Genomic DNA, 22,072 nt, shown 5'->3' with positions numbered 1-22,072 from the left:
AGACAGATCAGTTAAAAACTGATCTCCCTGCCGCCAGGGTAGTAGAAGTAGCTTCCGATACACACTGAGCAAGATGCTAGAGACGCCTAAACGTACATGCCCACACATGCGGCGCTAATAAGGCTGGGCGTAAACTCTAAAAAGTTTGTAAGTCTCACGGTAAAGAGTGATTAAATTAACTCCTACACCAATAAAATGTTTATTTTTGTCTACATAATAACTACGTACGCAATTACTATTTACTCATAACAATTTTGTCAACATATATAAATACATCGACTCACTTAGGGATCAAAATAAGGACAATCGCCGATCACGATCTCATTTCTTGACGCCACTATGTATTTCACATATCATTTTTGACAGTTATTGGCATGGGAATCAAGCAGTAGGCGCCAAGATAGATCTTCTCTCCAAACAGTCTATATAAGATAACTAGAGTGACCAAGACCTTATCTAATTCACAACATTAGAACATAGTAGTTCGGAACTACACAAGAAATCAATAACAAGTTACATATAATCAAAACAAAGTGAAAATGGTCAGTGATCACATGAAGCTTGTGATACAATATCATATCCATCTTTTACAGAAGACATATTACATCTAGTTTTTTTTTTCTTAAATGGCATGTAACATCTAATTAATTATACTCTTTTGCTCCAGTTTTAATCAGTTCAATTCATCATCCCGGTCTAAAAAAAAACCTTAATTTTCTCGCACATGTATAGCTTCAGATCTCTATACCAGAAGTTAATCTGAAAACCCAGTTTGAGTGTATTTGCAGATTATGGAAGTTTCCCACTAATGTAAACCCCATCCCACACTCAAAGGATTAGGAAAAACCATTTTTTATGAGATGGGGCACCACAACTACAAGAGTCAACTTTCACCATGTGGTAATTTATAATCCAAAAGGATAATGCTCGCCGGCAAACACAAGGCGTCGCAATCTACAGCTTCATTACTCAAAAACCAGTGTACTGTAATTCTCAGATGCTCCTAATTGGACGACACGGCCAGGACAAACCCTAGTATCAGACAAAGCCATATCCGAAATAGACAATTACGACACGTCGTCATCATTATCAACAACTCCCAACGTAAATAAAAGTTGAAAATAAAAATGAAGAGAGAGAGAGAGAGAACGGGAGAGTTTCACCGGAAAAATTCAACAAAAAACTGAAGTGCTCCGATTACCATTTTTCCCTCTTATTACATTACTCACTTCTAGACCTTACCAATTATCACTACTATCATAACTGAACAAAATAGCTCTCTCCAGTCTCTCTATGCTTCTCTTAGCTTTCACACACTGATTCTGACTGGCTCAGACAAAAAGGTTCAGAAGCTTGTGATCGCCGGTTGAATTACCACCGCCGCCGCTAGTAGTCATGATAGAATCTTCAGAGTTAAACGACACCGTGTCCCTCATTCGATCGACTGTGCAGCTCCATCCCCTGGCTCGTCCTCTCCCTCCGGCCGCCGCGAGATTCGGCTTCAGGGAGAGTCCTACATCCAACGGCTGGCTCCGGTCCACCTCGTGGTACAACATGGACGGTAGGGATGCATAGTGGAAGTTTTGTATGCCGCATGAGTTTCTATTGATAGTGACTTGGGATTCCTCCAGGTTTGGAGTCAACATCGCCGGCGGTAACGGTCTCAGAACGCCGCCAGATAACACGGACTGGACAGAAGCGTGGCACACGTGCCAGTTCCCGCTCGACAGAAGCCCCACCGCTCCGCTCACCGGGTTCACCGTACGGCCGCACGCTTCAAAAAGCAGAGACTGAAACAGAGCTAACAAAACAAAAACCAAACAACAATTAAACTCACTTCAACGCATTACGCTTTTCTTGTTTTGTTCAGTTTTGAGGACAAAAGAGTAATAATAATAATAAACTAGCTACCAGGGCGTTGGTTTTCAGGCACGGCGGAGATGAAGGACAAGAGGTCGCTACGGCCGAAGAACTTGGCGAGGAACAAGGTGGCGTTGCCTTGGGATTCGGGAGAGTCAATCCAGCGGAGGCAGGACCTCAGTACGCATGTCTCACTGCACCCCTTCCGGAGGACTCGGCAACCATTGCAGCTCATCTTTGCCGTCCGATCTCTCTCCAAAACTAAACACAGGTCAGTGATCACTTTGTCTATGGCTCCGGATGTCTGAGAGAGAGAGAGAGAGTGAGAGAATCTTTTGGGTCTGGGGGGGGGGGGGTTGTGATTTATGAAGCAAGGCAGCAAGCGAAAGAGAAATAGACTAGAACTATAGAAGCAACGTTAACCATGGTTGAGTTTAAGCGGTTGTGATTTTTTACGGTGAAGACTTTTTCTCCTCTCTATTGAGGAGGGACCCACAGGACGGGTTGGGTTTGTGTTGTCGAGGGGAATATCTTCCAAACTCTGGGCGAGCGGCTCCGTGTTTCCGCGACCTCGATCCGTCCGTTGAATTTGGGGACTTTTTGGGGTTTTAACCGTTGGATTATGTTTATTTTTAAGCTGGTTTTCGTACTCAAATCTTGGGGGTGGATTTGGGTGCGCATTACGAACTAGCCGCAGCTTTAGGGTTCTCATAGACTGTGTTAACATGACTAATCCAGGACCTATGCGTTTACCCTAGAAGTTTAGGGTCGATGATCCCTTAAATTATTTGAATTATGAGATTCCTTTGAATTATTTAGTAGATGCAAGAATCGTATACGCAAATTGAGTGTGAGAGGTAATGAAGTTACAAGTTCAGTATATTTATTTTAGTGTGAAGTATCTGTCAAGAGTAAAGTCAGTTCTGAATTATTAGTGTATAAATTATATAGTTTGATGAATCTACTAATGGTGCCCGTAGTTCTGATCAATATCTTAATATCATTAAGTGAAAAAAAAATTAAGATTCAATGAACATAATGGCAAATTGGCAATAAAAGAAGGCACAGAAGCAAAGTCTGTATTCGCCAAAGACTAATGCTTAGCTCAGAAGATGGGAGTTTCGTAGAACAATAATTGAGCTTTCTTACTTAAATTGCAAGTGTCTATACTTAGAAGGCTTTCAACCACAACTAGGCTCTTGTTTATGAAAGAGGGTCCTTTGTTGCCAAGGGATAGTTAGGAAAGTTAGAATAAGTCGATGTCTCTGACCACAAAGGACCTAGGGAAACTGGAAATTATACTTGATGCCCCCCAAGTTTTTCGAATTCTGTGTGTAGTTAGAAGAAGCAACCAAAGCCTGCTTCCAAGAAAGAAGAAGGACTAGTGTTGGGTCCTTTTCTTTGAAGTCTTATTTTTATTTATCTTTGAAAACTTTAATTGGGCTGTGACAGATTTAAAGGATCCGTTGTGGTCGACTCAACACTGGGGATAGTTGCTGGCTTCAGCCAGCTTCGTAGACAATGGACCTGATCTTTGGTTTTTGGATTGGGCTAATTGTGTTCTGCAAAAGTGATGCGATTTCCCACCAAGAGTGGTTTCCATTGCGGCCACACTAATGCATGTTGCATATGTACTTTTGGTTATTGGAGATCTGGGTGTAGCTACGTGTTTAAGTCTTATACTACTCGGACCTTTCAGATGTGTTATTTCTTTTACTGGTTGTTGAAATACATACAACGGGGTGACTTTTGATTCAGAAAGAGCTAGCACGGTGTAACACTCGACAGTCTTGAAAAAAATAGCACGATACACTTGAACAATATTCTTCTTGATCATATCTGCCATCATCATTTACTATTGAACAACACTACGCGTGTATAATGTGTTCTTCTCCCCAATGATCGCCGTATAGGCTATGCTAGTGTAATCCGGTGACTCACAAGAGCGCAAGAGTAATATATATAGAATTGAACAAAACATGGCAGATAGCTACGTAGAGGGGAAGATGCATATATGGAGCTAGCTACCTAGCTTATTCACCCGTGAGAGTGGTGAAGCATTTCAGGTGGTGGCTGAGGAAGCCACGTGTCCATCTGATAGATGAAAGCTCCGTTTTCCATTAAAAATGTGGGCATGCAAACTCATCGATCATAAGCCACTACGTTCAGTGGTCCAGGTCGGTTAATAAAACCGTACATATATAGTAGGCGAAGGTGTGGCTAACTTGTCGTTTTGGAAAAGCTTTAGGTAGTAAGCCAGTAGTGGATCACTGTATTGTGGTCGACATAGTTTCCAACTAGCGCAGAATCTGGTTTTAGGGTTTTTCAAGTTGTGGTGGGATTTGGTGTTGCTACTTGCTAGCCCTGCCTACCAAACAAGGGAGGAACCAAGTACCCAACTGAAGAGGCCAACTGATAGATAGAAGTATAGAACTTGGCCGGCAGTAGAAGCTTCTTCGAACAATCAGTTCATTGGCTGCTGTGAGATACGAACTCGATCGTAAACTAGATTGTACGTTCCTTTTAAAATCACTTGCCTCAAACCTGTGTATCGTGCATTAGGTCGTGAATTGTGAAAAATCTTGGAAGTTATTCTTTCAGCATATTGGTTAAGTTTAATTTATATATATATATATATATATGTGTGTGTGTGTATATATATATATATATATAGGCGTTGAAATGACAAAGGTAGTAAGGTAACTGATTAAATAGTGTGGGTGTGGTTGATCAATTTTCCACTGTCTGTAGGCGGCATTAACTGATTAGGTGTGCATTATTTGTTTAGTTGTTGTGTATATATATGTAGGGTTTGATCAGTCTGTTTGCTCAAGCCACTGTCATACAAAGGCCAAGAGGTCTACTTTCATCTCCAGTTGCACAATTAGTTAGCCGACCAACTAGTTACTCATTCGTCTACTTTAGCTAGCTAGCTATGTGTTTTATATATATACTTAATTAAACAGCTACCTAGCTCTCTTTGATTGCGATATGGATTGGGCAATGCAATGACCTAGCTAATACCAGTTGAGCCATGCCAGTAGTAGCTATCTGTAATCTAATCTCTATAGTGAGGACTGTTAAGTAGGATGGGATCGGAACAGATGAGGTCATGAGATGAAGCCATAAGAGAGATAATATGGCTTTTAACCCTTTTAGCTAGAGACTTTTAGCGATAGAGATGTGGGGTTTTGTGCTAGTTTAGATATGTTGTGGATAGATGTACGATAACTAAGTAGTTTATTTAGTACTGAGGAAACAATGCGCGTGATTTGGATGATAAGGTTGTTATAATTCAATTAATTAAGCGACCCTAATGCATTATATATTGCCAAATGTCTAAGTCAGGATGTGAAGTATGAAATATGACGATTACAAATGGATTGCATGCGTGCCTTCTGCCCCAGTACGCTGGCCAATTGGCCTTGTACAAGACTTGCGAGAAGATGATATCGATGAAGTCTTTGCAATCCCATTCATACGCGGTTACAGATTCTTCAATTCTGCGCACTTGCTGCATTGCTGAATAATACTTGCTTAATTAGCCAGTTGACTGACTTGAGATTGTCTAGCTAGTATCAAATAAACAAATATCATGAGCCTGTGGAATCTTCCCAATATTTTCAGTAAACGATTACAAGAAGATGCGGACGACCTTTGAATCATTCCTTGTTGAAGTACCATAATGGCTGGAGTGTGTTGTCAATAGTATCATAAATGGTATCCGCAAATACAACTTAGGTTGCGAGACTAATATTTGAATTCACATAAAGAGGCTCGACAGTTTTACGTACAATAGCTAGATATAACTAAGATGATATTTTCCCTCAACGTATGATCGCATTGACTGGTACGGGAGTTAAATCCGGGGAGCTAATCTCGTAGCCTTGTAGTCCAATGTGTCAGTCCAGTGGAATATGCACACAACACGAGTCACAATCAAATAGTTAGCGGTGCACCAGCCTTTGACCCTCTGAAGCTTAAGTTATAATTTGGAACAAAATTTAAGTTTGAGAGTTAAAGACTTGAGAATTCATTATTATTTTTAGGTGGTTTAGGCAATCTATTTATAGGCGCATTGGGAGATGTGTCTGACTCTTCATTTAATGTGGGAATGTGTGCCATCACATAGCGTCTTTATCATTTAGGCGAGTCACCGTGGGTGGCGTTAATGGTGATACCCGAGCAAACAGTGAGGCTACCGGACCAGATTGCCTACCAATTGGGCTTACTAGGGTTCCGGTTACCAGTCCGACGGTCATAATAGGAGGAGATTAAGTCGGAGATCACCCAATTCAAGGGGTGGTGTTAACATTGACAAATACATTTTAGGCTGTGAGACCAATCTTTGAATTCATATTAACCTACTCAACAGTTCTACGATAAATGTAATTAACATGATAATTTCCCTCAATGATCATGTTGAAAATTGAGAGTTGAGATCCAACTTGCACATATCTAATGTGAGACTCAACATTCATTCGTTGGTCAAACCATTGCAGATAACCCGTAAAACAAGTTTGTCTGCGTTCAATGTCCAACTTTATACCTTCGATTTAAGAAGGTTGGCATGGGATGAATTAAAGATGTACGTTTCCCTTTTTTCGTATTTTCAAAAAAAAAAAAATTAAAGATGTACGTACGTTAAATATTACATTCTCCTACGTACACGCAAATGCTACCTCATTATCACTATTGCTGCTTCTTCTTCTTCTTCTTCCTCTTCTGAAATTCCTCCACGAAAAATTGTTCATGTCACAAGCAACTTTAATTCATTTGCCTTGATCAAGTTACCTGAAGCAAATTTTCCTTTCATATGTCCAAAATCTTCTCCCCTAACCCGTGTAGAGATTTTGCTTAAATTTCTCAGCACTCTACCTTAGAGGGGAGTTGTATCTAGTTGGCTAAGCTCAGAGAACCTATCTCTTAGTTTGGTAAACCCCCAGCTGTTGACTATTTGAGTTGTAGAAAAGGTCAGCCCCGTTGAGCTGTATCTAGACTTTTCAAGAACTAATGTGAACATTCACCACAAGCTCTTACCAAGAACTCGCCAGGTCACCACAGCCAGATGCACAATACAATATCCCAGAAGTGTAGAGAATGTTTCCTTCTGGTTACTTAATTTGCACTTAAGCTTCCCTTTTGTTTAACATTTTAACCCGGCCATCTCGGTAAATCGAACATATAAATCCAGACGCAATGGAATTTAGTAGAGAGGAATATATCTGGACGAGAGTAGAGGAAGATAGAGATGAAGCGTGGCATACAATTCACCCATTTTGAACACACATGCATGGTAAACGTTCCTCGGCGTTCAGTGTTGTCCGCGGCGGTCGTTCGTGTCATTTTAGACAGCGCTACCCTCACACGTGTCTCTCCATCCCGGTGCAGGCATCTCCTTAAACAAAAATCCAAAAGTCATCTCTAGTAATGATACCTGACCCGCCCAAATCTATTCCATCAGCCCCACACGCGAACACAAAACCAAAATAATAGCCATAAGCCCCGAACCTATCTTCTTATCCGATTCACTCACTATAGTTTTGATTTATGAATCGAATTTAAAGAAAATCGCCGACATATAATTCCGCGTGAACCTCATGGATCATAGCAGGAGAAAGAATGCCGCTCGGTGTGAGCTAAAACAAGTGTGTTGTGTTGCATTTTCAGTTAGTCGGTTGATAAATAAAAACAGAACACGCACTTTGGCCTGCACTGTCTTCCTGAATTTGTCCCCAACATGCTCAAAGGAGTGAGCTCCAACTCACCGCGATTTCCAGGCGACAATGATGATCACGCTATTTGTATTTTGTATAATGTTGATTTCGTATGATGTGGAAAATTATGTGATGAGAGAAGTGAAATTAAGGAATTGGTGTTGGTTTCGGGAAATAATCAAATCAATTGAATTTCATTGAAGTTTCAATAGGGAGCTAATATTGTATGTACATAACAAACAAATTGAATTCATACAATAAAAGGAAAAATACAAGCTAATTGATTAATGAAAATGATAATTTCCTAATTAATCTTTCTATAGGTGTCGTCATCGTGACCGGCCGCCCTAGTGGAGTGAAATCTCAACTTTGGGGGTCACGAATAGACGGGGCTTCTTCGTCGGGTGAGGGCTCTCCACCTCGTCGTCGCCGGACATGAAGAAGTTCCGTGACAGCGGCTCTGGGAAGGCAGGTAAGTTTAGATCAAACGTTTCACGGTGTTGTTGGCTGACGGTATGAGTAGTGGACCCGACTCCCTCGGAGGTTGTCACGGCGCTGGTGGTGGTTGCGGCGGACTTGGTGGTGGTGATGCTGCCCTCGTAGTGGCAACGCTTGTGTCCGCCCAAGGCCTGGCCGGTGGGGAAAGACTTGTGGCAGATAGAGCACTCGTGGGATCTGCCGGAGGCGTTAGAGACGGTGGCAGCGGATGTGGTGGTGGTGGTCGATGAGGTAGAGGGTCCGTCTCCACCGGTGACAGCGGAAGACCCCTTCCTGTGGCTGGCCTTGTGTCCACCGAGTGCTTGGTATGAAGGAAAAGACTTGTCACAAACAGAGCACTTGTAACTGAGCTGCTGATGCTGATTCTCCTTAGCCGGCGCTGACGTGGCCTGTTCGACTACCGGAGAAACACTGGGGGATGAGGACTGGCTACGGTGTGAGGCGACGGCGGCGGAGGTTGTGGTGAAGGGTTCTCCTCTGTTACCGCCGCGAGCGAGCATGATGAGGCAGAGAGCGAGATACTCCTCCTCGGAGACCTGAGCCTGCTCGACACTGCGTGGACGCTTGGAGCGCTTGCGCTTGGTCCATGGCTCCGAGTACTGGAGCTTGGGCTCATCAAAGTGAAACCCTTGGCCTGCGGCGGTGGGAGAGTTCAGAGCTTCTAAAGCCATAGCAAACTGTAAGTTGGAGTTGGTTGAAAACAGAGAAGAAGAGATGAGAGTGATTTAGTATTCTGTGAATAAGAGAGAAGAGAGGATTGGTTTGAGTGAGAGAGTGAAGAGAAATGGAGAGAGTGGGGGGTTTATAAGGGAGGGGGCGGCATGGGAGAGTTGGAAGTTGCGTGACAAGTGGTAGGAAAGTAGTAGTAGTGTCGTCCAAGGCCAAGTGTCCTATTATTCATTTATTATCATTTTTCTCTATTTGCGAAATTAAAGACTTACCTAAGTTAGTGAGTATAGCACGTTTTACTTTTCTTGGTGGCCAAGGATGACCAAAAAATATGAAGCCGGTCAAAGAGTGGAAGTGTTCGACCGGAGGCCTCAGACTCCGTTTTCACCCTAATTTAACTCCAAAGAAGTTCCTGGACCCCAGGCCATAGACATCTTCAAAGTCAAATCTCTATTGCAAAAATTTCCAAATAAACGCGGTCCGGTCGTCGGTCCACAGGCGGCTCTGATTAGCAAGCTCAGTTTAGATATTTATAGCACTGTTTTGGAGTATTCAAACTTCAACAATACGATACAGATTTACAAAGAACATGCATTAGCGCCTCTCGGCCGTAAAACTTCCTTAACGTACGTACACTAATTTTTGTGAACCCCCGGCGATTTTGTGGTCTGAAGCTATCACTGATTCACATTAGAGTATGGGAATTTTCCTTGGATCACTTCACACACTGTAGTTAGTTGGGATATCTTTTTGGCGGTGTTGGGTATAGTGTAACGTCATGCATGAATGTGTTAAGAAATTTAGTGATTTGATTAAGGGCTTGCTTAGCCATGTCGATGATCACATGGGAGGTTTGGTTAGTGAGTTAGTGGTGGTGGACAACACTGTGCTTCAAACTAGTGGTTGAGACTTGAGAGCTTGTGGGGTAGTTTATGCAGCCTAAAATTAGGCACACCATTTGCCTATGTTTCCCTTCAATCACTGGAGTTTCCAATTGAGATTAGCCTAATGTATACACTATTTCATTCAAAAACAAGCACATCCATTGAATTTGATATTAGGAAGGAACTGTGACCTTTCCCGACACATCTATCCCAGAAAATCAAGTGTTTTAATTGTACCCCTTAATATAATTTTTTGAACGGTAGAGATATGCAGCGATAGTAGTTAAATGCTAATTGTACTCCTCCTTAAATATTTGCAGTGTTAATTCGTAACAATAGAGATCGATGTATACAATTCATATGAAATGAGGTTAGTTATACACATACATATATATATATATATATATATGTATATATATGGCTGAGCATTTGGTTGCTAGTTGTGAATGTTGTAATTCAATGCACATGTTTTCGCAGCCTCACACCCAAAAAAAAATTGAGAGGTTGCGTTCAGGATTGCGTCACACCTGGAATATAAATTGACGATATATATTGATCACACTTGATACTTCTAGAAATAGCGAGTGGTTCTTCGAAGTAGAGAGAGTTCAGTACGTAGTAATAGTCATCGTGAATTAAGTACTATTCAAGTTGATTTCTTCTTCCTCTTCAGCTTCTTCTTATCTGTTTGACTCTCAATTTGGAGGGTCGGCTGGCTTTTCTTCTATGGTTGGCCTTCGTATAATGACGCTAGAAAAGTGAGACGAACATATGCCTCAACTTCTTCGATAACGACACGTAGCCCCCGCCGACTATTTATGGATCATCAGTGAAGTAATCAGAGGAAAAGTTTGGGGGGTTTTAGCTGACTAGTTGCGTCTATCATCGCCCAGATTAATCTATAATTTTCACCAGGCCCGTAATTTACTCTAATTAGTAATCCAGATTTGATTAGTTAGTCATCGGGGTCGATTTTTAACGGAATTTGACCTAATCTGTACCGGGTCTTATGACGTTGTCAACATATTTCTCTGACTTCTAATAGTTGTGATAATTTGGGAAGAAATGTCTGAGGTTAATTATGCTGTATCGTGGAAGTTACTGCGCTAGCTTGTGTGTTTATATTGGATGAAAGTTAAATGGAAAAGAGAGTGAAGCACTGAAGCCTTATCCCCTAATGCATTACGTGGACGCATCAAGGATTCGAACGCGACACCAAACCCTTCAAAAAGGACAAGAAAAAAGAGCTGCTCTGGCACTCTTATAAAAAATTTGCCGATGAAAGCTATTCTCTAATAAGCGATTGGTGCCCTTTTGGATATTTGCCTCTTATTATTATAAGCAACAACACTCCCAATAGAGAACCCTCATAGTTTCTGACGAGTAAACTAAAGAAACAAACGAAAACAGTGAGCCAGGATGAACAACGAGTTCACTCATTCAGATTTTGGATCGATTAATGTAGCTTTTTTCGCAAAGTCATCGAAATCATAAGAAAACAATTTAAACTTGGGCGCGATTTAAGCACCCCGGTTTATCATTGCATGTCACTTTAGATTACACATATATGAAGTGCAAGTTGTGCAGTGTATAACAACGGTGACAAAATCGATCATCACCCTTAATTTTCAACTTGTTTATGCTTGGGCACAGTTTTTTCGTTATTGCTAGTTTTTGAACTTCGAATGACAAAAACGGGAGTATAATGACTCCATATTATTATTGGCTGAAGATAAGGAAAATGGAGATAAGAAAGCATAAAACAATTCTTTTGGTTAGAAGCAACATATGTCATGGTATGTATCATGCATGTATGGCGCCGGTTTATATCCAGCTTAGTGCTTTCCATAGCAATTTGCATGTTGGTACGCTTCCATGAAATAATAACAACTCAAAAGACAGTAGAGATGCCACTCAGCAACTAATTAGGAATACAATATTCCTCTATGTGAATATGATGATCGGGAAGAGAATACAAAAGAAACAAGCTATGGTTTCTACGAATATACGATTTCGCGCGCGAAGTATTTTCAGCACGCAGTTTACATGGTAATCTAGTTCCATCTGCTTACTCACCTTGTGCCTTCCGTAACACACACGGGTTTCAGATTTCATATTAGAAGAAATACATGCATTTACGCATATATAGCCCACAAGGTTCTCTCCCCCTAAGAAGAAGTATACGAAATGAAAATGAAAAACATGTGAGCTTTTACTTTATTTCCTTGGACTTGGTATTCCAATGAGAAAATAATTTTATTAAATTAATGATTTGATAAATGATAAGTGAGAAGCTGGTGGGATATTTAAAGAAGGAAAGAAATATGTCAAGTGATCAAAGAGAAGAAGAGAAGTCTGATTCTGTTAGTTTTGGAAGAAGAAGGTTGAAGGAAGCAGTCGTTTTTTTTTTTGGTCGAAAGGAAGCAGTCGTTTGGAACTTTGGATACGTTCACCTTCACAGAATAAGGCGGCATTTTCGGAGTGGCGGATGGGCAATTTCGTATTTGCATAAGTCGTAGAGTGACCTCCTCATGTGTTCCGGGCCTAGTCCGCGACTGGGCAATTTGCTTGATGGTGATCAATGCACTACCTTAAAGGCCGATGGCCTAGGAACATCCGAGGCCCAGTAATAAAAAGACGGAACATCTTTGTTTAACCTTTACTTAATTTAACATCAGAGTGCTGGTGATATCCGGTGCATTATTGTCGGTAAAAAAAAACACATGTTAGTGACCAAAAGATTGAAAGATCATTCTAGTTTAAGTTTTCCCCACCGAGACATCTGCATAGGGCCCTTGGCTATATGAATCAAAACCCCGATTAAGTCGCTTACGGTTTGTGTTATTGTTTTTCTAGCTCTTTTGAGTCCTCCATTCATGATACATATGTTATGATTATCCCACAACATTCATTAAGTATTGAGTTACTTTCATTTCTATAGGTGAATGATGATTCATCCCTGGTCGTGAGAGAAATGAGAACGATCACTAAGGTCTAAAGAGGCATGAAACTGGGGCGTGACATCAGAATAAGCCCCCAACAGCACCTCCCCCCTAAAAGTTATAAACAAAACACCGCCCAACTTGTGTGATGCTGCTCCATGCTCTTGATGTTTTCTCCAGCTCACTCTATGCCAATAAAAAATACATTTAACCTAATCTCTGCGTACGGTTATCTAGTTACCAAAAAATAGACCAAAACACCCCTCAGATCATGGTGCCAAATCGCGTATCTCGCTCCTCTTCGTCTTCTTCTTCTTTTTCTTCATTTCAACATCTCACACGATCCCGGTCCATGACCTCATGATGCTGCTGCGCTCCACCGCCAGCGCAAATCTTCTCCGGTCAAACTCGTTGACTCCCCCACCAGCCTCCACCACTCGCACCGTCGCCGCCACCTCTCCCACGCTCGCAGTAGCTCCATTTAAACCCTCCACACCCAAATATCTAGCTGCCCTCCGAAATTACAGATCTACCCTCCCTCCTCCTCGCTGCTCCGGTAAGTTCTGGTGTTGATTGATCGTGTGTCCGACGGAATTATAGAAAAGGGATGGGCAATTTGGTCATGAAAAAAAAAATATTTTTGGGGTTGGTGGGTGATTTTTAATTTTGATCAAAATGAAAACAAAAGCAATTTCGAAGTCCACTGTAATATAGAGAAGAGAGAGGCCTCTCTCTCTGAGTCCCACTCATATTTTGGTGCGTGCGTCTTTTTGTGTGGTCTAGTGAGTGAGAGTGACTCTGTGCAAGTTCAAAAGATGGCCGCCGAAGATGCCCAAGATCCTCGCCTGGCTAGAATCGCCTCCTCAATCAGAGTCATACCCGACTTTCCCAAGCCTGGTACACTCTTAATTTCTTTCTTTCTTTGTTCAACGTTTTAGTTTGGGTTTTGTGAGATGCAAAAGTCATATTGGAGTTTGACCGGTTTTGGGTTAATGGTTTGAGTACAAGGGATCCAATTTGTAATCTGGATGCTGGGTAGTTTTGGTTGTTATTGGAGTTTTTGTGTTGAGATAGATTGTGGTTTTACGCGTGGCAGGGATTATGTTCCAAGATATTACTACCTTACTTCTGGATACACAGGCTTTCAAGGATACCATTGATTTGTTTGTTGAGAGGTACAAAGACAAGGAAATCTCTGTTGTTGTAGGTAATTTCAATCTTCACTTGTAGCTAGTCCAATTCGTAGTTCATTCATTCCAAGTCCTAGTATTCAGCATTGTTTTGTGGGATCGTCTCACAATCCTTGTTTAGGGAGTTCTTAACAGTTTTCGTGGCTATGTTTGCTGTATCTATTGTATTTTTGCTTGATGCTTATTATGATGAATTCTATGGACGGCATCATGTGTAGGTATTGAAGCTAGAGGTTTTATCTTTGGCCCTCCCATTGCATTGGCCATTGGGGCTAAATTTGTACCTATGAGGAAGCCGAATAAGTTGCCTGGTATGTTGATCACACTGTTTGTACATTCCATCTGAAACTCATTAGTTTCCTTTGCTGTCAGAAGTTCATTTGCTCTACTTATCCATTGCTTAGGTATTGACTTACTGGCAGACCGGGATAATTTATATTACAGTTTTGCTTCTTCAAAACAGAAATCTTCCATCAATGATTTAAGGACACATTGACTGAATTTTCTAGCCTTATTTAACTAAGATCACCTTTCACTTATGCAAAGGAAATATAGGCTACTTTAGTTGATAAATTTTGATTCAGAGGAGATGGGTAGTTTTACAAAGTGAATAGCAACCCTTCAGACTGTATAAATAAAACTTTGAGCTCAAACCACTGATCTTTGCAATCATGGTTGAATAAAGCTTTGTTTAAACTTTGGGTACAAAAGTAGGTAGTCACATCCCACTTGGGTTTAAGAAATAACCAAAATATGGGTATCAAAGCTATATTTTTCTCAGTTTCAAAACAATACAGTAAAATCTAAACAAATACAAACCTTGAATACAGAATATGTAATATGTACAGACTTTGTTTGTTTCTGTGGTTTATTTTCAAAAGCGTTTATGTTATCTATTGTGGTGTTTCTATATGAATTACTGCATGTTGGTGAAATGACAACAGTGTGATTGTTAATGTGCCATAAGCATTTGGTGCTTGAATGAATGTAATTGTCACACTCTCACTAATACATACATGCCTTATATTTTGATATTGCCAGGGAAGGTTATTTCTGAAGAGTACTCTTTGGAGTATGGAACAGACTCGATGGAGATGCATGTGGGAGCTGTAGAAGCAGGAGAACGCGCCTTGATCATTGATGATCTCATTGCAACTGGAGGAACTTTGGGTGCTGCAATCAGGCTACTTGGTGTGTATCAAAGCCTTAATATTACATGATTTTTAATTGTTTTCCCCTGCCTATTCTTTTTTACAAATCATCCCAGACTCTCAGTCCAAAAATTATTTTACTCCTTTCAAAATGTAACCCAGGTGTCTTGCAATAGGACCTCTCATGTCCGCTCTGGGTAAAAGTGTGACTATTATTATTAGATAGTTGGGCTCAGAAGCAATTAAAAATATGGATTCACAATTGATTCAGCACAAATTTTGGCTCATTACTTACATGGTCAAGCACACAAAAAAAAACTGAACCATCTTTTGATTCAAAAGCCTTCATTTGTTCAGATTTGATAACAACTTATCAAGAGACAAGGGTGTGACAAAATGGTGATGATTTGATAATGGTGCTATGTTCCGATATCCTTTCAAGTCTTACCGCCATACCCCTTGGCTGGTTTTGTGTAGCATCGTATAATCTTACTAATTTACAGCTGAAAGACTCTTGTTTGGTGGCTCAGTCTTAATTTCTTGTTGCAGAACGAGTTGGGGTGAAGGTGGTTGAATGTGCCTGTGTAATTGCTCTGCCAGAGCTAAAGGTATAAAATTGCATACACAGTACTATAAACACTCATGTTTGATTAATTTAAGGCAGCTCTTAGTTGCCACAAATTATTATGTTATTCACATACACTTAACCGAAGTGCTTGATTTTTCACGAACTGACTTGTAGAAGTTCAAACATCAAGTTTGGGCCGTGTTTGACTGTGTATGAACATTGATCTAGTAATGGCAGATGTGTTGGCCAGCAACCTACTTAATAATTTCTTGCACATCATTACCCTCACAATTAAAAAGACACATCTTTTATTCTCGATGCTTAGTTTCTTCATTGATTCGGTGCTGATTTGCTTGCAATTGCATGTTTTCAGGGTCAGGAAAAATTGGGAGACAATCCAGTATTTGTTCTCGTCAATGCACCTGGAGCATGAGTGATGGAATTGATGCTCTCTGCCATATGAGTTCTTAGACTCTGGAGCTTTTATTGGAGCTGCACAGTTTCAAAAAATTGAATTTTACCGCGGCGCTTATGGCTGATTTAAGGGATTTGTTTAAATTTGGTGATTGAAGAACTGATAAAACTTGGTAGATGGCATGTACTGAGCATAAATAAGTACTCGGTTTTTATTATTATTATCATGTGTATGATAATAGTACTGCGAAGTGATGATGATGACTTTGTAGGTGGTTACTAAGCAGTATGTAGTTGCTTCAATATCAATATATGATTTACTTAATCGACTAATGGTATAATGATCACTGAGCATTACTTGTTAACAGATGATACATTCGTTTTGCCCCAAGGAAAAAACTCAGACCTGTCTTGCCTTTTGGGTTTTAGTAAGTGAAATGGGCAATTAGAGTCCGAAGGCCACACAGGGAGCTTCCCATGAGCGGCTTCCGTACCCTTGTTGATGGCTATCAACTCTGTATTTGAGGTCAGAGCCTGAGAGGTCTTCGTCCTAGTAATGCATCTGGTGGCTGATTGAGGGAAAATTCTAACATGCAGACTATGTAGATCAATTTCTATGTGTGCAAAAAAGAAAAGACCAAAAAAATGGAGAAAGAGATGTAATGAGGACAATGTTGGTTCCTGTAGAAAAGACCACAAGATCCAACTTTATGAAATTGTGACAGTGTTGGTTCCTCAACAGTGAAATTAAGCCTCTTACTTTGCATGCGGTCCAGCTTACTCGTCTGGTGATCTCTTGAAACACATGAAATATCTTTTTGTAATACCTCGAATTTTCGGGTTCAAATTGTATGAATTCTTGGAAATTATTAAACTTGAAAATTGAATAAATCGCATATTTTTTGCTTTAGTCGACGATGTCAAACGAAACGAAACCGTATTCAGAAATTTATAAGTTAAAAACGTAATGTTTCTACAACACCGGAGTCGACTTTTACTCCGTTGCTCGTTTCCAAAAACTTCATTTACGGAAGTTGTAGAACTCGTTGATACGAGTTCGTGGACACTTCACGCATTCTAATCGGATGTCGTATGTGGAAGTTATTATCAACGGAAGTTAGTTTCCGAAATTGGAAAAAAAAAATATAAAAGGGAAGTTGGGAAACCCTAGTTTCCAAAATTGGAAACCGGGTAATTTCTCTCTCTCTCTCTCTCACCCCGCAGCCCTCTTCTCTCTCTCCCCGACCCTCTCTCCTTCCCTCTCGTCTCGCCGGAGATCTCCCTTCACCGGCCACCGTGCACGACACCGCCGGTGTCATTGGGACCGCAAGGCCACGACGCGTCGACCGGTGGTGACAGCGACGCACCCCAGGCGGAGATCCAGCAGCGCCGACGAAGCACAGCCTCGGCTCCGTCGATCACGACATCGCCGGCGTCGCAGGAGTTCGGAGTCACGACGGCGAGCCCTCCCTCTTCCTCCTTAACGCGATTCCACCTGCGGTGAGGCTCGAATCGAGCTGCAACGCCGTCGACCTCCACTCCTCGATATGAGACATTACAGCGGCGATTGCGGCGGTCTCCGGCCGGTTCTGGATAAGCTGAAGGTACGTTTGTGATCTCCTCCTCCTATTCTTCGATTTTCATGTTGATTGTGTGTTGATTGGATGGGTTTGGCCGGAGGTAGTGGATGGGCGCGTGTCGCCGTCTGTGGCGGCGCGTGATGGCGTGTGGAGTGGTGCAAGGGTGGCAGTAGGCCGTGGAAGGGAGGAGGAGAGGAAATGAGTCAGTTTTGGACTTTTGGGAGGCGGTGGGCAAGCCACGCTGCTACTATGGGTGGCGCGTGAGCTCCACGCGCTGCTACTATAGGTGGCGCATGAGCGCCACGCATGGCTGCTGGAGGGTGGCGCCTGAACCCCACGCGCCGCCACGTGCGGCGTCGCGTGAACAGTGATTCCGAACAGTAAATTTTGTAAAAAAAGTAAGTTCTGTACATTAATTGTAAAATGTAATTTATGTACGGTAATTGTAAAAAGTAATTTCGGTACATTAATTGTAAAAGTAATTTTCTGAAATAGTAAATCGGTGATTAGTATTTACTGAAATAGTATATTGGTACAGTAATACGTAAAACAATACGTACATGAACAGTGAACAATAATTACGTAAAACCGTAAATTGCTTAATAGTAAAAAGTAGTACTGATTCGGCATTGAGGTTTTACGTAACGTTTCTAACCACTTTTTATACAACTAGGTGATCGACAAAACAAGTGAAGGATTTGCTTTCGGTCTTGTAGAAATTACACTCAGGAAAATAAGGTGAGTAAATCTCACTATGACGAGTCTACACTTGGCGGTGATTCATAATTAAGCTTTATTTTAAAAGACCGAACTATGATACGTATATGATATAGTGGGTTGTGTATGTGTATAATGGTAAAAACGATACATATATATGGGTTGCTATATTATATACTGTCATATTCATATTTCCAAATGAGTTTATTTATAGCACTAATATTTTATGTTATTTGAGCATAAGTAGCTTGATTTTTGTACAATAACATGTGAGGATTGTATTGTACGTGGTTTTAACTTATGTTATGTTAAAACGTTTTTCTGTCTTCGGACGTGTTGGCATATGAGAACCTAGCCATGGCCGAGTGACAGTTACGATTCAGTTAGAGCTCTTCTGTCTGCCGGTGTACTGCATGAGGGGTAATAGATGAGTTACCTGCTTATGAGTACCCATATTTTTGAGATATTGGGTAACAGATGAGTTGCCCAATGTCCGACGGCGTACGAAATGAGGGGTAACAGATGAGTATCTGGGTCTCATGAGTACCCGTATTATAAATTGTATTCGAGTAAACATATGGGTTGCCCAATTTCTCTTGAACACTTATATTTTCAGATATTATTGGACATCCAGATGGGCCGTCATGTGACTCATGAGTGCATTTATAATTAAATGTTTTCAGTATTTTTCTCTTGTATTACTATGCGTGTTATATTGATGTTTTATTCATACGAGCTGCAAAGCTTACCGGGTTTGTGTTTATAATCCCGATGCATCTATTCGATAGTGTATGAGATAGTTCTGCAGGTGTGGATTAAAAGAATTGGATGACTACTCTGAAGATTTCGAAGTTTCATTATTCTCTTTGTGGTGAGGATTGAGATGATTTTATATATTATATAGCATGAACATTTCGATGGTGCGTACTTGCATCTTCAACACGTTATTCTTGGCTTCCGCCCTAAATTTTGAAATGTAGTATGCAACCTGTGAAAGACGATGAGAAGCTCAGTGTTTAAATCACTGCATTGTAACGATTGTATTAATAGATTATAGATTCATAAGCCTAAAACTAATATTAACGCTAAAGCGTATGAAATAATTCGCCAGCTAATCTAAAGAATCAGCTATTCATTAGAGACGGGTTTAATAATATATACTCTTGCCTCATTGGCAAAATGCTCTTCGTTTGCTTAATGATATACTTAATCAATTAATACAAATTAGATGGGGAAATCATAAGTATGACGCATGGGAGTCAACCAGTCGATTAAACTATCACTCGTCTGCATTCTTTCTGACTTTCTTCTGGCGTGGACGTTGGAACAGGTCCTTCAAATAATTTTGGCTCTCCATGAATGAAGGCTTGTAAACATTCTAAATGTTTCGATTAATACTGAAATTAAGTTACTTTACATAAACTCATCAGTTCATATATATACTACTCACAAATCACAATAAATCCGATATACAAATATGAAAAGTACGTTTTCTTTCCAGAAGTTGCTGTATATATAAGTTATTATGGGAATTATCATATAAGAGCATGATTATATAATACTCTAAACTTTAAGCTTGTCGTTTTCTGATTAGATTAAAGGAATTAGAGCATCATTATATTCCTTAATAATGTGATTAGGTATAGGAGTTTGAGTCATTAAAAGTGCTGTTGACGACTAATCTTTTTCCTATGAGTTTTTTTTCCTCGAATCTTTCCTATACGTTTTGTTTTGTTGGGGAGCTACATATTAGCTAGTTAGAGAAATGATATACACGCCTATATTTGTGTGCGCGCGATGACAATGAATAAATTATGAGGCTTAAATTCGGATATGAGAAGTTGAGATGGAAGTAGTAATTAAGCTTAATTTCTTCACATTCTTAATTAGTCTCTTTCTTTAAGATCATGAAGCTCGCACCGGCCCTTCTTAAAAAAAAAAAAAAATAATGAAGCTATACGAGAGTTCAGAGATCGAATTCGTAAATTCTGCTACATAATTAATTAGTTTAATATAAGTGTAGTATATACCGAGCAAATGGAAGTATGGTTACGGGTTACCGAAATTAGTTTAAGAATCACGTCACTCATGTGGCTCTATCTAGAGGTCCAAACCATGCCGCCATGAAATTATACTATCACTTCGTTGCTGTTTAAGACCTCCGAATTCTTTAGTTAATGAGCGAGTCAGTATAAAGAATTAGGAAAGCAATACTTTAAGCAAACAAGTCTTATCGATTTTTGAGGGATTACTGAATTAGTTTAGAAGGTTTAGTGCTAATTAGGTGTGGGACATTAGGGTTAAGGTCATTAAAAGTGTTGTTTAGGCGCCCGTCTCTGCAAGGACGTCTCTATTATTCTCCTTGGCTTCCATCCGATGACAGAACAGAAGCGACAGAGACACATATCTTATATACAAGCTAAGTTTGACATTACATGCTTCCTATTAATCCATCAAAAGGAAGAGAGTAAATATCAGCTTATATATAAATGAAGGTACGAATCGAATGTCAGCTTTCTCATTACAGTAAATATCAGCTTTCTCATTCGATTCGTATGTGTAAACCCAGATTACATGATCCGGTCGAATGGATTTACACGTACGAATCGAATGAGAAAGCTTATGATAGATATCAGCTTATGAATGCATTTGTCTTGCAAACCTAATAATAATCAAAATGAAGGTTATGGTTATGAAAAGGGTCACGTGGCTTGGTGGCTGAAACAAAATCATGAACTTAATTTAGTTTAGTTTGAGTTTCGTATGTATATAGATATAGTTGTTCTCTTCGAAAAACGAAAGAAAGATATAAATAGTTGGAAAAAACTGGCAGCCCAGCTCTGATCAGCTATAGCTGACCATGGCCACTAATAAGCAGACATGTGTACAATTGCAACATCTATTTACTAAATGCAAATGGAGAACAGGTTAACCAACATCGAAGTTTTCATCCATGCTTCAATTTATTTTTTATCTAGGTTTTCTGGGTTTTTTATGTGGGGTCTATTAGAACTTTGGTCATTTGATAGCTTGCTTTATTCTTAGACTCGATCTTTGTTCTTACATCTTAGTTTAGGAGCTTTTTTGGGTAGTTTTTCAAAGGGTCTGTGTTTGTATAATGAGGGGACTAAAAAAACAAGGGTTTTTTTTTGGGAAAATAGAAAACTGAGTTTTGATTAGCCTTTGATTCAAAATTCAAAACAATATTCACCTAAAAATATAAGTTTTTACTCGTCGAGGAGAGGTGACGCCTGCATTTGGAGCTTGAAAGAGGAGGGGTGTGGTCTTGAATTCGGATATCATCTTAAAGTTAAATATCGGTCGAATAAAAATAAATTACAAAAGGACACGTGTCATCTTATCACTGGATATGGGTAGCTATTCTTTGCCTATTTCAATGCACAAATGGCAGAACCCGAAAACATAAATTAACCCTAAAATCGTGCGAAGAGGCGATGAATGTATTAGCCAGAGTTTCATTTCTCTGATTAAGGAATAAAATCAGATATTAAGGGAGTTCCATATATATATATATATATATATATATCCGGTATAGATTTTATTCCCTTGCTGTGTTCTTATGGTTTTTCTGGTTTTCCTTGGTTCCTCCAAAGGTCGTGCAATGGCCGGTGCCAAATTCTGCAAACAATGAATTACAACAAAGACCTTATCGAACTTTCGTGGAACAGATGGAGAACATAATATGATTAGAAAACTTGCAAAAATGACATCTTTCTGCCGCGTGGGAACTAATATAGACTGAAAACCGCAAGACTCGGCAGAATACAGAAACGACAGTTGGGTACGTTCGTACGTGTTTATTATGGCTCTAATATAGGCCAGAGGGATTGCATCAAACAGACACACGAGCAAATCAAAGTT

The 22,072-nt window shown here is 40.2% G+C and overlaps 3 protein-coding genes across 3 annotated transcripts; 1 reads left to right on the top strand and 2 right to left on the bottom strand.

Annotated features, from left to right (window-relative positions):
• Positions 1-1,300: 1,300 nt before the first annotated feature.
• Positions 1,301-2,182, bottom strand: LOC126784558 (LOB domain-containing protein 37-like). The gene is made up of 2 exons (XM_050510021.1): positions 1,912-2,182; positions 1,301-1,801 (listed from the first exon to the last, which is right to left on the bottom strand). The coding sequence occupies exons 1-2, from the start codon at positions 2,093-2,095 to the stop codon at positions 1,332-1,334; spliced, it is 654 nt and encodes a 217-aa protein (XP_050365978.1). The 5' UTR covers positions 2,096-2,182; the 3' UTR covers positions 1,301-1,331.
• A 5,570-nt stretch (positions 2,183-7,752) lies between these two features.
• Positions 7,753-8,860, bottom strand: LOC126782366 (zinc finger protein ZAT10-like). The gene has a single exon (XM_050507597.1). The coding sequence runs from the start codon at positions 8,744-8,746 to the stop codon at positions 7,925-7,927; it is 822 nt and encodes a 273-aa protein (XP_050363554.1). The 5' UTR covers positions 8,747-8,860; the 3' UTR covers positions 7,753-7,924.
• Positions 8,861-12,903: 4,043 nt separating this feature from the next.
• LOC126782010 (adenine phosphoribosyltransferase 1-like) lies at positions 12,904-16,179 on the top strand. The gene is made up of 7 exons (XM_050507153.1): positions 12,904-13,126; positions 13,354-13,467; positions 13,667-13,777; positions 13,979-14,071; positions 14,802-14,951; positions 15,461-15,519; positions 15,853-16,179. Exons 1-7 carry the CDS (start codon positions 12,931-12,933, stop codon positions 15,910-15,912), a joined length of 783 nt encoding a protein of 260 aa, XP_050363110.1. The 5' UTR covers positions 12,904-12,930; the 3' UTR covers positions 15,913-16,179.
• Positions 16,180-22,072: the final 5,893 nt, after the last annotated feature.

This window comes from Argentina anserina, chromosome 2 (genome assembly GCF_933775445.1).
Source record: "Argentina anserina chromosome 2, drPotAnse1.1, whole genome shotgun sequence".
In the NCBI taxonomy this organism is placed as follows: Eukaryota; Viridiplantae; Streptophyta; class Magnoliopsida; order Rosales; family Rosaceae; genus Argentina; species Argentina anserina.
The sequence above is the reverse complement of the archived record's forward strand: the minus strand, read 5'-3'. Positions and strand labels throughout refer to the sequence as shown.